The 16376-nt window shown below is 44.2% G+C and overlaps 1 protein-coding gene across 3 annotated transcripts in view; it reads left to right on the forward strand.

The window, feature by feature from the left end:
• Positions 1-807: 807 nt before the first annotated feature.
• LOC137340580 (katanin-interacting protein) overlaps positions 808-16376 on the forward strand; it is a 205922-nt gene continuing 190353 nt past the window's right edge. For all 3 annotated transcript variants that reach the window (XM_068003118.1, XM_068003119.1, XM_068003120.1), the window contains exon 1: positions 808-913. In XM_068003118.1, the coding sequence (XP_067859219.1) occupies positions 907-913 (7 nt within the window). In that variant the 5' untranslated portion in view covers positions 808-906. The remainder of the gene's footprint in view (positions 914-16376) is intronic.

Below are 16376 nucleotides of genomic sequence, written 5' to 3' on the forward strand. Positions count from 1 at the left end.
TCAAGAAGCTCGACATCATCCAGGACAAAGCAGCCCGCTTCATTGGCACCCCATGCAGCACCCTAAACATTCACCCCCTTCACCACTGGCGCACTGTGGCTGCAGTGTGTACCATCCACAGGATGCACTGCAGCAACTCGCCAAGGCTTCTTCGACAGCACCTCCCAAACCCGCGACCTCTACACCTAGAAGGACAAGAGCAGCAGGCACATGGGAACAACACCACCCGCACGTTCCCCTCCAAGTCACACACCATCCCGACTTGGAAATATAGCGCCGTTCCTTCATCGTCACTGGGTGAAAATCCTGGAACTCCCCAACAGCATTGTGGGAGAATCCACACGGACTGCAGCGGCTCAAGGCAGCGGCTCACCACCACCTTCTCAAGTGCAATTAGGGATGGGCAATAAATGCCGGCCTCGCCAGCGAGGGCCACATCCCATGAACAAATAAATAAAAATCTGTAATTCTGCTTTTGTCTCCATGTTTATACCAAGGTTGTAATGAGGTCTGGAACCGAGTGCAACCGGTTCTGGGGGGCGCTGAGTCGGTACCCTGGACTGCAGGTACCGGGCCGAGCCCTGGTTTGCGGGTACTGGGCCAGGCCCCGGGTCCGCCGGGACTGGGCCGGGGGACTGGGCCGGGCCCCGGGTCCGCCGGGACTGGGCCGGGCCCCGGGTCCGCCGGGACTGGGCCGGGATCAGGATCGCGCTCCTTCTCCACCACTGAACGAGTCCAGCCTGGTCTCAGCGCAGCGGAAGCGGGCAGTGATTGGTTTGCTGCGAGCGGAAGTGCGCTGTGGTTGGCTGTTGCCGCCGTTACCGGCACAAACTGCGGAGTGGGCGGAAGTTTGTGGCCCGAGTCCGGGAGCCGGGGACCAGGGGCCGGAACGGATGCAGCGATGAGATGGAGCGTGAGTACCGGGGATATCTCGGGGTTGGGTCGACGATTCACCTCAGGAGGTCGCTTGGAACCAGATCCCTGGTGCGGGCCGTACCTGAAAAACGCTAGGCCTCGGGTACAGCCCTAGCCCTTTGGGTCAGTCTGTGGCCGGAGCGACGCTGGTGCTTCCTGGGCAACAGCCGAGTGAAGAGGGAGGTCGGAGCGGGACTTAACCCTGAGAAGAACTCGGGAAATGCTGGGCTGACTGGCTTCAGCTGAGCTCCCAGGGCTTCCCACCTGTCATCGACGCTTGTTGCGTTGCTATGCTCGTTATCACTATAGTCACTCTTTGATTTATACCTGAGGTTGTATTAACGCAGCATTGAATTAAAGTATTATTTTGAAGAGGGTCAAAGTTTGAAAATTTCTAGAACTATTTTCAGGAAAATATAACCATTTTTGAGTCAATGGTAATTATCATAAGAAACCTCAGTTTTCAGCCAGTCTGAAAATCTTAGTTGTACTGAAGCTGATTTCTTTTAGTGCTACTACTTTGAATCATTCTAGTTCAATTTTATTATTTGTTTCAGCAAAATTTAGTTTCATATGGGATCTTGCACTTGGGGTAATTTATTGGTAGCCCTAAGGAAATTGGTACCGTCTAGAGATAAGCTGCAGTTAGACTGTACAGAGTGATCTGAGACTGGTTCATGTGTGCAGCAGTCTCACAAACTCAAGTTACACTGCTACATGATATTTTTAAAAAAAATCTTCAGCAATTCTAAAGGTAATCCTGGGCCCAGGGCCATAGAAGTTTATAGCACAACAGGAGGCCACTTGACCTGTCTTGCCTGCTGGCTCTTTGCTACAGCAATCCAAAACTAATCCCACTGCCTGCCTTGCTCCCCATAGCCTCATCCTCTGCTTCAAACATTTATCTAATTTTCCCATAAAAGATGCAGTGGTCTCTGTCTCAGCTGCTCCCTCCCTGTGGTATATTATTCCATGCTCCAACCCTCAGTATAAAGAAATTATCACTAACCCCTCTCCTCACCCTCTGAGTGATAATTTTAAGTTGATGACCCCTTGCCATTGACCAGAGGAAATAGAATGAACAGGGAAAGACTATCAAAATATAATCATTTTAATAATCTCTGTTAAATCTCCTCTTTGCTTCAGTGGAAATAATTCTTCTATCTTGTGTTGCTTCTCATAACTATAGTTTCCCATCCCTGGTATCATCCTGATGAATCTATGGCTTTAATACCCCAATAAACAGGGTGTCCAAAACTGCATACATTAGTCAAACTGTGGTCTAATCAATGTTTTGTATAAATTCATCATTACTTCTTTACTCTTGTAGTCTATGCTGATATCTATAAAAATCCAAAATTGTATTGATTATTTTAATAAATGCTTTTAACATATTAAACACCTCTGTCAAATCACTTCTCAATTTTCTATACACAAGGGAATACAAGCCAAGTTTATGCAGCCTGTCCTCATAATTTAACCCTCTAAGCCCTGGTATCATTCTGGTGAATCTGCGCTGCACCCTCTCCAAGGCCAATATATCCTTCCTGAGGTACAGTGCCCAGAACTGAACGCAGTACTCCAGACCAAGGCTCTACACAACTGAAGCATAACTTCCTCCCCTTTGTATTCTGGCCCCCTTGAGATAAAGGCCAACATTAGCCGCCTTGGTTGCTTTTTGTACCTGTCTGTTAACTTTTAATAATTTGTGTACTTGAACTCCGGATGCTTTTTGCTCCTCTCTAATTCTTAGTTTCTCATCATTTAGAAAATACTCTGGTTTATCTTTCTTGGGTCCAACCTCACACTTGCCTACATTAAACTTCATCTGCCATAGTTTTGCCCATTCACTAAATCTGTCTATGTCCCTTTGCAACTTCCTGCACCACTAGTGTTATCTGCAAACTTGGATATACAATTCTCTACTCTATAACAAATAAATAATAAACATGGTGAAAAGCTGTGGCCCTAGAATAGATCCCTGGGAAACACCACTTGTTACACCCTGCCAATCTGAGTACCAACCCTTTTCCCCCATTCTCTGTCTCCTACCCCCCTCCCTCCCCCCAAAACCAATTTCTAACCCGTCAAAAGGCTACCTCCAATTTCGTGCACTCTCGTTTTTGCTAATAATCTCTTGTCTTCTGGAAATCTATATAGATAACATCCATAGGTACTCCCTTATCTACCTTTTATTAGTGATCTCCTTGACAAATTCAACCAGATTAGTCAGACATAACTTTCCCTTAACAATGCCATGTTGGCGCTCTCTGAGCAATTCATACTGGCTCAATGACTTAATGATAGATTCTAGTAGCTTCCTTATAACTGACATTAGACTGACAGGTCTGTTATTATCTGATTTATCTCTCCCACCCGTCTTAAATAATGGAGTAACATTAGCAAATTTCCAATCTAACAGCACAATTTCTGAAAAGTATTGTACTTTAAAGATTAAAAGAATAAAAATGCAGCTTTTTGGCAATATTTTTATTAGTCTTCAGTTGAATGAATGGAGAGACGAAAGCTACTGGAATATACTTTTCTGTTTGTTACAGAAAATGTGTACACAAAAAGTCATAATCTACCATCAAAATGCCAAGAAAATAAATCTAGGACACAATTTTATTGTCACATTTTAGCTTTTTATTAAAGTATATTTGTTTTGATGGGGAAACTTCAAGTTGGACAGATTTCATTAAAAAAGAATGAACTCTCAATTTTTAAGAGAATAAATGTCAATCAGCATGTAATTGTAAAATCGACCAACAAGTTAGATAAGTTAAGACATTTAACTTCACATCATACTCCAGAATTTTTCCCTAAGAATATATCATAGTAGATCAGTAAAAATATGTATGATAATTTAACCAATTTTCATTGAAAGTATTTCATGGACCAAGCCTATTTTTCAGCACAATGCAGTAGTTTTCTAAGATTTTGTCCATGCTAAACTCAAAATACTTTTCATACTTGTACAGGAGATAAGAATTATTATCCTTCAGATTGCTAAATATAGAAAGTTGTTGGACTTTTTAAACCATTACAGTCTAGTGATAATTCAAAATTTTGTTGTGCACAAAAAAAATGTGAATGATCCAATAATTTGAATTAAGCAACGTAATTAACAACAAAGTGGGAATTTCCCAGTATGATACAGCGCAGAAGCAGGCCATTCAGCCCATCGTGCCTGTGCCAGGTCTTTGAACAAGCTATCCAATTAGTCCCACTCCCCTGCTCTTTCCCTATAGCCCTGTAAATTTTTTCCCTTTCAGGTATTTATCCAATTCCCCTTTGAAAGTTACTATTGAATCTGTTTCCACCACCCTTTCAGGCAGTGTATTCCAGATCATTACAACTCGCTGTGTTTAAAAAAAAGTGTTTCCTCATGTCGCCTCTGGTTCTTTTCCCAATCATCTTAAACCTGTGTCCTCTGGTTACCGACTCTTCTGCCACTGGAAACAGTTTTTCCTTATTTACTCTATCAAAACCGTTGATGATTTTTAAACACCTCACAAATCTCCCCATAACCTTCACTGTTTTAAGGGGAACAACCCCAGCTTACTTACATACATACGAACATACAAATTAAGAGCAAGAGTAGGCCATTTGGCCCCTTGAGCCGGCTCTGCCATTTGATAAGATCGTGGCTGATCTGATTGTGTCCTCAACCCTACTTTCCCATCTACCTACTATAACCTTTGACTCCCTTGTTAATCGGGAATCTGTCTAACTCGGCCTTAAAAATATTCAATGAACCTGCCTCTACTGCTCCCTGGGGAAGGGAGTTCCACAGACTCACGACCCTCTGAGAGAAAACATTTCTCCTCATCTCCGTCTTCAGTGGGAGACCCCTTATTTTTAAACTGTGGCCCCTAGTTCTAGTCTCTCCCACAAGAGGAAACATCCCCTCAGCATCTACCCCTTCTAGTCCCCTCAGGATCTTATATGTTTCAATAAGATCACCTCTCAATCTTCTAAACTCCAGTGTATACAGGCCCAACTTGTCCAACCTTTCCTCATAAGATAACCCCCTCATCCCAGGAATCAGTCGAGTGAACCTTCTCTGAACCGCCTCCAAAGCAATTATGTCCTTTCTTAAATAAGGAGACCAAAACTGCACACAGTATTCCAGATGTGATCTCACCAATGCCCTGTACAACTGTAGCAAAACATCTCTACTTTTATATTCCATTCCCCTTGCAATAAATGGCAACATTCCATTTACCTTCCTAATCACTTGCTGTACCTGTATACTAACTTTTGGTGATTCATGTACTAGTACACCCAGATCCCTCTGTACCTCAGAGTTCTGCAATCTCTCCATTTAAATAATATACTGCTTTTCTATTCCTCCTGCCAAAATGGACAAGTTCACATTTTCCCACATTATACACCACCTGTCAAATTTTTGCACACTCACTTAACCTATCTATATTCCTTTGCAGACTCCTCATGTCCTCTGCACAACTTACTTTCCTACCTATCTTTATGTCATCAGCAAATTTAGCAACCATACATTCGGTCCCTTCATCCAAGTCATTGATATAGATTGTAAATAGTTGAGGCCCAAGCACTGATCCCTGTGGCACTCCACTCATTACATCTTGCCAACTTTAAAATGACCCATTTATGCTTACTCTCTGTTTCCTGTTAGCTAACCAATCCTTTATCCATGCTAAAATGTTACCTCCTACACCTTGATCTCTTATTTTCTGTAGTAGCCTTTGATGTAGCACCTTGTCAAATGCCTTCTGGAAATCCAAGTACACCACATCCACAGGATCCCCTTTATCCATGTTGCTTGTTACTTCCTCAAAGAACTCTAATAAATTAGTCAAACACGATTTCCCTTTCACAAAGCCGAGTTGACTCTGCCTGATTGCATTGAGATTTTCTAAGTGCCCTGCTATAACTGCCTTAATGATAGATTCTAGCATTTTCCCTATGACAGATGTTAAGCTAACTGGCCTGTAGTTTCCTGCTTTCTGTCTCCCGCCTTACTTGAATAAAGGGGTTACATTCACTATTTTCCAATCTGATGGGACCCTTCCAGAATCTATGGAATTTTGGAAAATTAATACCAATGCATCTACTGTCTCTGCAGCCACTTTTAAGACCCTAGGATGAAGTCCGTCAGGACCTGGAGACTTGTCAGCTTTTAGTTCCAATATTTTTTTTCAGAACCCTTTCCCTGGTGATTGTAAATGTTTTAAGTTCCTCTTGATTCACAATTATTTCTGGCATGTTATTTGTATCCTCTACAGTGAAGATGGACGCAAAATATCTGTTCAATTCATCCGCCGTTTCCTTATTCTGCATTATTAATTCCCCAGACTCTCTCTAGAGGACCAACGCTCATTTTACTTAATCTTTTCCTTTTTAAATACCTGTAGAAACTCTTGCTGTCTGTTTTTATATTTCTAGCTAGCTTTCTCTTGTACTCTAATTTCTCCCTCCTTATTATTCTTTGCTTTTTTTTATATTCTGTCCAATCTTCTGACCTGCCACTAATCTTCATGGAATTGTATGCTTTTTCTTTCAATTTGATACTATCTTTAACTTCCTTAGTTAGCCACAGATGGTACGTCCTTCCCCTAGAGTCTTTCTTTCTCACTGGAATGTATCTTTGCTGAGTGTTGTGAAAAATCTCATCAAATGACTACCACTGTATCTCTACTGACATATCCTTTAACCTAAGTTCCCAGTTCACTTTAGCCAGTTCTGTCTTCATGCCCTCGTAATTGCCCTTATATAAGCTTAAAACACTAGTCTTAGACTTACTCTTCTCTCCCTCAAACTGAATGTGAAATTCAATCATATTGTGATTACTGCTACCTACAGGCTCCTTTACAATGAGGTCATTAATTAATCCTGTCTCATTACACATCACCAGATCTAGAATAGCCTGCTCTCTGGTTGGCTGTAGAATGTGCTGCTCTAAGAAACTGTCCCCAAAGCACTCTATGAACTCATCTTCCAGGCTACCTTTGCCAATCAGATTCTTCTGATCTATATGTAAATTAAAATCATCCATGATTATCGCTGTTCCTTTCTCACAAGCCCCCGTTATTTCTTCCTGTATACCCTGTCCTACAGTGTGGTTACTGTTAGGGGGCCTATAAACTACTCCCACAAGTGACTTCTTGCCTTTACTATTTCTTATCTCTACCCAAACTGAATCTACATCTTGGTCTTTAGAACTGAGGTCATTTCTCCCTATTATACTCATGTCATCCTTAATTAACAGAGCTACCCCTCCAGTCTCTCCACATAACTGAAGTCCCTCATCCCTGGTACCATTTTAGTAAATCTTTTCTGCACCACCTCTAAGGCCTTGAAAGCCTTCCTAAAGTGTGCTGCCCAGTATTGAACACAATACTCCTGCTGAGGCCTAACCAGTGTTTTATAAAGGTTTAGCATAACTTCCTTGCTTTTGTACTCTCTGCCTCTATTAATAAAGCCCTGGATCCCATATGCTTTTTAACAGCCTTCTCAAAAGGCATTTGATAAAGCACCACATAATAGACTTGTTAGCAAAATTAAATCCATTGGGATTAAAGGGACAGTGGTAGCGTGGACACAAAATTGGCTAAGGGACAGAAAGCAGAGAGTAGTGGTGAATGGTTGTTTTTCAGACTGGAGGGAAGTTTACAGTGGTGTTCCTCTGGGGTCGGTATTAGGACCACAGCTCTTTTTGATATATATTACTGATCTGGATTTGGTTATACAGGGTATCATTTCAAAGTTTGCAGATGACACGTCCTGCCATTGTCAAAGATTTGTGTACATACACTGCCAGGTCTCTCTGTTCCTGCACTCCCTTTAAAATGGTACCATTTAGCTTATATTGCCTCTCCTCATTCTTCCTACCAAAATGTATCACTTCACACTACTGTGTTAAATTTCATCTGCCACGTGTCTGCCCATTTCACCTGTCTGTCTACGTCCTTCTGAAGTCTGTTACTATCCTCCACGTTGTTCAGTACATTTGAGTTTTGTGTCATCTTCAAACTTTGAAATTATACCCTGTATACCCAAACCCAGGTCATTAATATATATCAAAAAGAGCAGTGATCCTTATACCAACCCCGGGGAACACGACTGTAAACTTCCCTTCCGTCTGAAAAACAACCGTTCATCACTACTCTCTGCTTTCTGTCCGCTAGCCAATTTTGTATTCACGCTGCCACTGTCCTGTTATTCCAATGGGCTTTGATTTTGCTAACAAATCTATTATGTGCTACTTTATCATATGCCTTTTAAAATCCATACACACAACAACAACTGCACTACCCTCATCAACTCTCTCCGGTACTTCATCAAAGAACTCAATCAAACACAATTTTCCTTTAACAAATCTGTGCTGACTTTCATTTATTAGCCCATACTTATCCAAGTGCAAGTTAATTTTGTCCCAGATTACTATCTCTAAAAGTTTCCCCTCCACCGATGTTAGGCTGACCAGCCCGCAATTGCAGTTTATCCCTCTCCCCTTTTTTTGAATAGGGGTATAACATTTGCAATCCCCCAGGCCTCTGGCACCACTCCCATATCTAAGGAAGATTGGAAAATTGTGGCCAGAGCCTCCGCAATTTCCACCCTTCCTTCCCTCAGTAACTCAGGATGCATCTCAGCTGGACCGGGTGATTTTTCTACCTTGAGTACTGCCAATCTTTTAAGTACCTCCTCTTTATCTAATTTAATGCTAGAAAACATTGAACTATCATATAATTTGAATTAAGTGACTAAGGAAATTGACCATAAATTTAAGATGAAAAAACCTGATAAGCTTTTAATGTTCAGGGGCAGCATTAGAGCCAGGCAACCCGTGCAATGGCTCAGGGCCCTGAGCGGATCCAGTGAAAGGACACCTATGCCCCATGGGACACGCTGATTTATAATACAGTACCGAGCACAACCAAGAGGTTTAGTTAATTTTTCTGTTGGTTCATTGCATTTTTAAATAGACAGTCGGCCTTTAAATGTAAAAAAAACTATTTGCTACTGTTAAGGAAAGAGAAACACAGTGGTCCCAATGGCAGAAGTTAGGGCGAGTCTGTCCCAGGTGGGACTGTATATACCAATTCCAGGGCAGGCTTTCACTTTAGGGCTGCTGATACTGTACTACTAGTGAGTGAAGGGGTTTGTCTCTGGGGTCCCATAGAATGAAAGGGCATGGAGGGAGTGGAATCTGAGAGAAGTCAGGCCAGAGAGAGAAAATGAAAAGGGGTACTATCCCCTCACACCTTGAAGTCGAGGTACAATTCTCTCTAACTCCTGTGGAAACAGTTCCCTCTCCCCTCAGGTAAAGGAGGTGTGTGAGTGAGAGAGTGCAAGAGAATGAATAAGTTTGTGAACTTGAGTGAGTGTGAACAGAGACCTGGGGGTTCACATACACAAACCTTTGAAGGTGGCAAGACAAGTTGCTGAAGCTGTTTTTTTTTTAAAAAAGCATACGAGATCCTGGGCCTTGTAAATAGAGGCATAGAGCACGAAAGCAAAAAAGTTAAGCTAAACCTTTTATAAAACGCTGGTTAGGCCTCAGCTGGAGTATTGTGTCCAATTCTGGGCACCACACTTTAGGAAGGACGTGAAGGCCGAGGAGAGGGTGCAGAGGAGATTTACTAGAATGGTACCAGAGATTAGGGACTTCAGTTCTGTGGCTAGACTAGAGAAGCTGGGATTGTTCTCCTTGGAGCAGAGAAGGTTAAGGGGAGATTTAATAGCGGTGTTCAAAATTATGAAGTTTTGATAGAGTAGATAGGGAGGAATTTTTTCCATTGGCAAGATGGTTGATAATCAGAGGACGTAGATATAAAATAATTGGCAAAAGAACCGGGGTGAGACAAGGAGATTTTTTTTACGCAACGAGTTGTTATGACCTGGATTGCACTACCTGAAAGGGTGGTGAAAACAGATTCAAAATGGCATTGGATATATACTTGAGAAGGAAAAATTTGTAGGACTATGAGGAAAGAGCAGGGAAGTGGGACTAATTAGATAGCTCTTTTAAAGGCATGATGGGCTGAATCTGTGCTGTAAGATTTTATGGTTAACTCTTGTGTTATCTATTGCTTATCATTTTGTAACTTTTTATAGTACCCGTTGCAAACATGCCTTTTCATGATCGTACATGTGCAGATTTGACAGCAGATTAAGTGGGTAGTATTTAGTATCATTGTCTAGTAAAATGTTGGGGCCTCAAACTGAATCTTTGCAGGAGGCAAAGCTGCCTCTGCTAATGATCAGCTACTTTCTCAAAAAATCCACTTTTGACCCTTGTCCTTTGCAGTTGCCACTCCATCTCCAACCCCCCTTTCCTTCCCAAGAGTTGATCACGTTATTGCCTCCCATCTCTCCTGAAACTCCCTGCTTAAATCCCTTCAGTCAGTTTCCACCTCTCACGGCACCAAAACTACCTTTGCCAAAGTCAGGAATGACATCTGAGACTGTAGTTTATGATGTCATTATTCCTCCTTGTCCTCCTGGATTTACCTGTGGCATTTGACACAGTTGTTCGTACCATCCTCCTACATTGTCTCTTCTCCATCACCCAACTGCATAAGACTGCCTTTGCATGATTCCATCCTTACCCATCCAAATGCAGCAAGCACATCTCCAATAATTGCTTTCTTCTCCTCCCCAGACTGTCACATCTGGAGTCCCCCAAGGATCTATCCTTGGACCTCTCTTGATCTATCTGCTGCCCCTTGGCGACATTATCTGTTGGCATGAGGTTCGCTTCCACGTGTAATCTCGTAACGCCCAACTGTACTTCTCCATTCAAAGTAGGATCAAAGCAACTGAGGCTCTACCACCAATGATGAGCCAAAGGGGAGATGAACAGAAGGTCAGAATCAGAGAAACAAAGCATTTGAAAGGGGTCATTAGGCTGGAGGAGTTTGCAGAGGTAAGGTGAGACAAGGCCATGGAATGATTTATAGATCAGGATAAGGATTTAAAATGTAATATGGTGGGTGACAGGCAGCTAGTAAAGGTTAGTGAGAACTGGGGCTTAGTGCAGGACAGGACACGAGCAGCAAAACTTTGTACAAGTTGGAGTTAATGTGGTGGGGTGGGAAGCAGTGGAAGACAACGATCCGAGGTTAGCAAGGAGGGCTTTGAATACTCCAGTCTGAAAATGACAAAGCATTTATAAAGATTTCTGTGGCAGTGGGGCTGTGGTAGTGACAAGAGATGGGCAATGTTACAGAAGTGGAAGTAAATAATCTTCGTAATGGGTGGGATTTGGGGGTTTAAAACGCAGCTCAGAGTTGAATAGTATGCTAAGATTATGAGCAGGCTGGTTTAGCCTGAGAGCTCCCACAAAGGGGATGAAGTCAGTGGCAAGGGATTGGAGTTTATGGCAGGGATCAAAGATTATGCCTTCAGTCTTCCTAATGTTGAGCTGGAAGAAGTTGTGGTTCATCCAGGATTTGATGACAGACAAGCAGCTTGACAGCATCACTTCCGTCGACTGGTGGACCTTTCCACCTCTCCATTGTTAAAACTTTCTCAAAACCCATCTCTTCAGCCTAGCTTTCTATCAATCCCTCTTAATCTCTCTCTTCCTGTCTCAGCATCCATTTCCAACAGCCATCTATAAAGTGTCCTGGGATGCTTTATATGTTAAAGGTGCGATGTAAATTCAAGTTGTTGTTTGCTTTCCCCCTTTTTAAAGTGTTGCGCACAAGGCATTTGTTGACATGAACACACCCAAATTGCAAATATACTTCAGTAGTACCTACAGTGTAATTTGTATGGATCTGATCGCATTTTCTTAAAATTCTAAAATTTTGCTTATAAGGATCATTTTGACTAGTGTTCTGAAGAATGAAAATTGTCAATACTACCCTGTATGCTCCTTGACATCCAGGGGGCTCTAGATTTGGGAGTCCCTTCCTTTTTCTTCGTGGGAATGTATTTGCTGTGAACCCTCACTATCTCCTCCTTGAATGCCTCCCACTGCTCTGACACTGATTTACCTTCAAGTAGCTAGTTCCAGTCCACTTTTGCTAAATCACTTCTCAGCTTAGTAAAATTAGCCTTTCCCCAATTGAGAACTTTTACTCCTGGTCTATCTTTGTCCTTTTCCATAACTACGCTAAATCTAACTGAATTATGATCACCACCACCAAAATGCCCTTCCACCTGCCCAGCTTCGTTCCCTAAAACTAAGTCCAGAACTGCCCCTTCTCTTGTTGGGCTTGCTACATACTGCCTAAAAAAATGTTCTCCTAAATGCGTTTTAAGAATTCTGCGCCCTGTATAACTTTTGCACTAATTCCATTCCAGTTAATATTAGGGTAGTTAAAATCCCATACTATTATTGCCCTATTGTTTTTGCACTTCTCAGAAATTTGCCTACATATTTGCTCTTCTATCTCTCTCTGACTGGGGGTCTACAGTACACTCCCAGCAGTGTGATTACCCCTTTTTTGTTCTTCAGTTCAACCCAAATGGCCTCATTTAATGATCCTTCTAACATATCATTCCTCCTTACAGCTGTAATTGTTTCTTTAACCAGTATTGCTACCCTCCTTTCTCTCTTGTTTGAAAACCCTGTAACCAGGAATGTTGAACTGCCATTCCTGCCCCTCTTTAAGCCATGTTTCAGTAATACCTATGATATCATACTTCTGCGTGTCTATCTGTGGCTTCAGCTCAGCTGCCTTATTCACTATACTCCTTACATTGAAGTGTAGACCATTAAGCACTGCCAAACTCTTGTCTAATTTCTGGCCCTTGTTTCCTCTGCCTTCCAAACTCGCTTACTAATTTTCTGCCTTCCATTTCCAGCTCTGCTTTTCTCCCTTCTGAATCTACGTTCAGGTTCCTATTCCCCTGCTAAGCTAGTTTAAACCCTCCCCAACAGCACTAGCAAACCTCCCAGCGACGATATTGGTCCTGGCCCTGTTGCAGTGAAATCCATCTGGCTTGAGCAGGTCTCACCTCCCCCAGAACAGGTCGAAATGCCCCAGGAATCTAAAACCCTCTCTCCTGCACCATCTCTCCAGCCACGCATTCATCTGCTCTATCCTCCTATTTCTGTACTCAATAGCATGTAACACCGGGAGAATCCGGAGATTACTACCTTTTGAGGTCCTGCTTCTTAATCTCTTTCCTAGTTCCCTAAAATCTGCCTGCAGGACCTCATCCCTTTTTCTTACCTATGTTATTGGCACCGATATGGACCATAGTCTCTGGCTGTTCACCCCCCCCCCTTCCCCCCACCTCAATGTTCTGCAGCTGCTCAGTGACATCCAGGAAGGCAACATACCATCCTGGAATCACTCCTGCGGCCGCAAACCTCCATGTTCCCCTAACAATTGAATCCCCTATCACTATTGCTTTCCAGATCTTCATTCTCTCTCTTCCGCCACCGCCTCCTCCCTGCCCCTCGCCCCCCCCCCCCCCCTGTACAGCTGAGCCATCCATGGTGCCGTGGACTTGGCTCTGGCTGCACTCCCCACGGGAACCATCACCCTCACTGAATACGGGTTAAAGAGCGAAATGCACTCAGCGGACTCCTGCACTACCTGCCTGGTCCTCCTTGTCTGTCTGGTGGTCACCCAGTCCCTCTCTGCCTGCATGCTCTTAAGCTGCGGGGTGACCACCTCCTGAAATGTGCTATACACGTAGCTCTCAGCCTCATGGATACATTGCAGTGACACTAGCCATTGCTCAAGCTCAAAAACCTGGAGCTCGAGCTCCTCCAGCTGACGACACTTTCTGCATACGTGGTCATCCAGGACACGAGAAGCCTCCTGGAGTTCCCACGTGGCACAGGATGTGCATTCGACGGGACTGAGGTGCCCTGCCGTGCCTCTTACGAAACTTCTTGGTTTAACCCACTGCCCTAACTTAGAGAGAAAAAGACAACGGTAATACTCACCAACCAATCTGTTGTCTTGTGACATAACTTATGAGTTTCTGCCTGTACATAGCTCAGCTGTCCTGCTCTTGGGCCCTCCATTATCCCCCTCCCTCCGATCTCCCTTAGCTCAGCTCTCAGGTCCTCCTTTATCCCCTTCCCTCCGATCTCCTGCTCTTGGGCCCTCCTTTATCCCCCTCCCTCCGATCTCCCTTAGCTCAGCTCTCAGGTCCTCCTTTTATCCCCGTCCCTCCGATCTCCCGCTCTCAGGCCCTCCTTTATCCCCCTCCCTCCAATCTCCCTTAGCTCAGCTCTCAGGTCCTCCTTTTATCCCCGTCCCTCCGATCTCCTGCTCTTGGGCCCTCCTTTATCCCCCTCCCTTCAATCTCCCTTAGCTCAGCTCTCAGGTCCTCCTTTATCCCCTTCCCTCCGATCTCCCGCTCTCGGGCCCTCCTTTATCCCCCTCCCTCCAATCTCCCTTAGCTCAGCTCTCAGGTCCTCCTTTATCCCCTTCCCTCCGATCTCCCGCTCTCGGGCCCTCCTTTATCCCCCTCCCTCCAATCTCCCTTAGCTCAGCTCTCAGGTCCTCCTTTATCCCCTTCCCTCCGATCTCCCGCTCTCGGGCCGTCCTTTATCCCCCTCCCTCCAATCTCCCTAAGCTCAGCTCTCCCGCTCTCGGGGCCCTCCTTTAACCCCCTCCCTCCGATCTCCTGCTCTCGGGCCCTCCTTTAACCCCCTCCCTCCGATCTCATGCTCTCGGGCCCTCCTTTAACCCCCTCCCTCCGATCTCATGCTCTCAGGCCCTCCTTTAACCCCCTCCCTCCGATCTCATGCTCTCAGGCCCTCCTTTAACCCCCTTCCTCCAATCTCCCTTAGCTCAGCTCTCAGGTCCTCCTTTAACCCCCTCCCTCCGATCTCCCGCTCTCGGGCCCTCCTTTATCCCCCTCCCTCCAATCTCCCTTAGCTCAGCTCTCAGGTCCTCCTTTATCCCCTTCCCTCCGATCTCCCGCTCTCGGGCCGTCCTTTAACCCCCTCCCTCCGATCTCCTGCTCTCGGGCCCTCCTTTAACCCCCTCCCTCCGATCTCATGCTCTCAGGCCCTCCTTTAACCCCCTTCCTCCAATCTCCCTTAGCTCAGCTCTCAGGTCCTCCTTTATCCCCCTCCCTCCGATCTCCCGCTCTCGGGCCGTCCTTTAACCCCCTCCCTCCGATCTCCTGCTCTCGGGCCCTCCTTTAACCCCCTCCCTCCGATCTCATGCTCTCAGGCCCTCCTTTAACCCCCTTCCTCCGATCTCCCTTAGCTCAGCTTTCCCGCTCTCAGGCCCCCCTTAATAGCCTCCGATCTCACTTAGTGTTGTGTTCTTCCTCACTGCTAAATTGTGATCTTCGCTGCGGCTAAATTGATGGTATAGCTGGGTTACTCTGTTTCTTAGCCAAGAAAAGTGAAACTGTGATACCCGAATGATGCCTGGGTTAAAAGGGTTAAATTATGAGGACAGGTTGCGTAGACTAGGCTTGTATTCCCTTGAGTATAGAAGATTAAAGGATGATCTAATTGAGGTGTTTAAGATGATTAAAGGATTTGAAAGGGTAGATAGAAATTGTTTCCTCTGGTGGGGGAAGTCCAGAATAAGGGAACCTTAAAATTAGAGCTAGGCCGTTAAGGGGTGATGTCAGGAAGCACTCCATCACACAAAGGGTAATGGAAATCTGGAACTCTCTTCCCCCAAAAAGCTGTTGAGGCGAGGTCAATTGAAAATTTCAAAACTGAGATTGATAGATTTTTGTTAGGAAAGGGTATTAAGGGTTATGTAACCAAGGCGGGTAGATGGAGTTAAGGTACAGATTGGCCATGATCTGATTGAATGGCGGAACAGGCTAGAGGGGCTGAATGGCCTACTTCTGTTCCTATGTCAACATTTCTCAATGTGGAGATGCTTCTTGTCTTCTGAAGTAGAGCCAGGTTTGAACATCTTTCATGTTAATCAATGACCAGAATTGAACCCAGTATTGAAGGTGTGATCTGATTGGAGCACGATACAGTTTGATCATGACCTCCTCTGACTTGTGTTCTACAACAGTGGTTCAACATTCTATTGACTTCATTGAATGCTGTTCTACATGTTGAACATTGAGTTAATTGAGACTCCTAGGTCTCTTTCTATTTCATGTTTCGCTATTTCAACATCATTCATAATATATATGTTACCCACTTTTCTTATGTGCAGTAGTTTACAATTGTTTTCAGTAAATTTCATCTGCCATTATTCTACCCATATACATATTTTGTTCAAATTTTAAAAAATGTTCTGGGCTGTCGTCTTCAATTCCACAGCTACTTTTAATTTGGTATAATTTGCAAATGTAACTGGTTCTATTGATATTCTGAATCCAAGTTATTGATGTTCTCAACACTGAGCCCTGGGGCACTACACACTTCTCATCCCCTGATATAACTCCTCCAACAGATATCTGTTGTTTTCAACCCTTCAGCCAATTCCCAAGATTTACCCTGGATCCCCACAGCTTTTGGCGTAACTAATGGCCAAAAGAGCTGAATTCCAGAGGTGAGAGTGACTGCCCTT

This window comes from Heptranchias perlo, chromosome 22, assembly GCF_035084215.1.
Source record: "Heptranchias perlo isolate sHepPer1 chromosome 22, sHepPer1.hap1, whole genome shotgun sequence".
Classification (NCBI taxonomy): Eukaryota; Metazoa; Chordata; class Chondrichthyes; order Hexanchiformes; family Hexanchidae; genus Heptranchias; species Heptranchias perlo.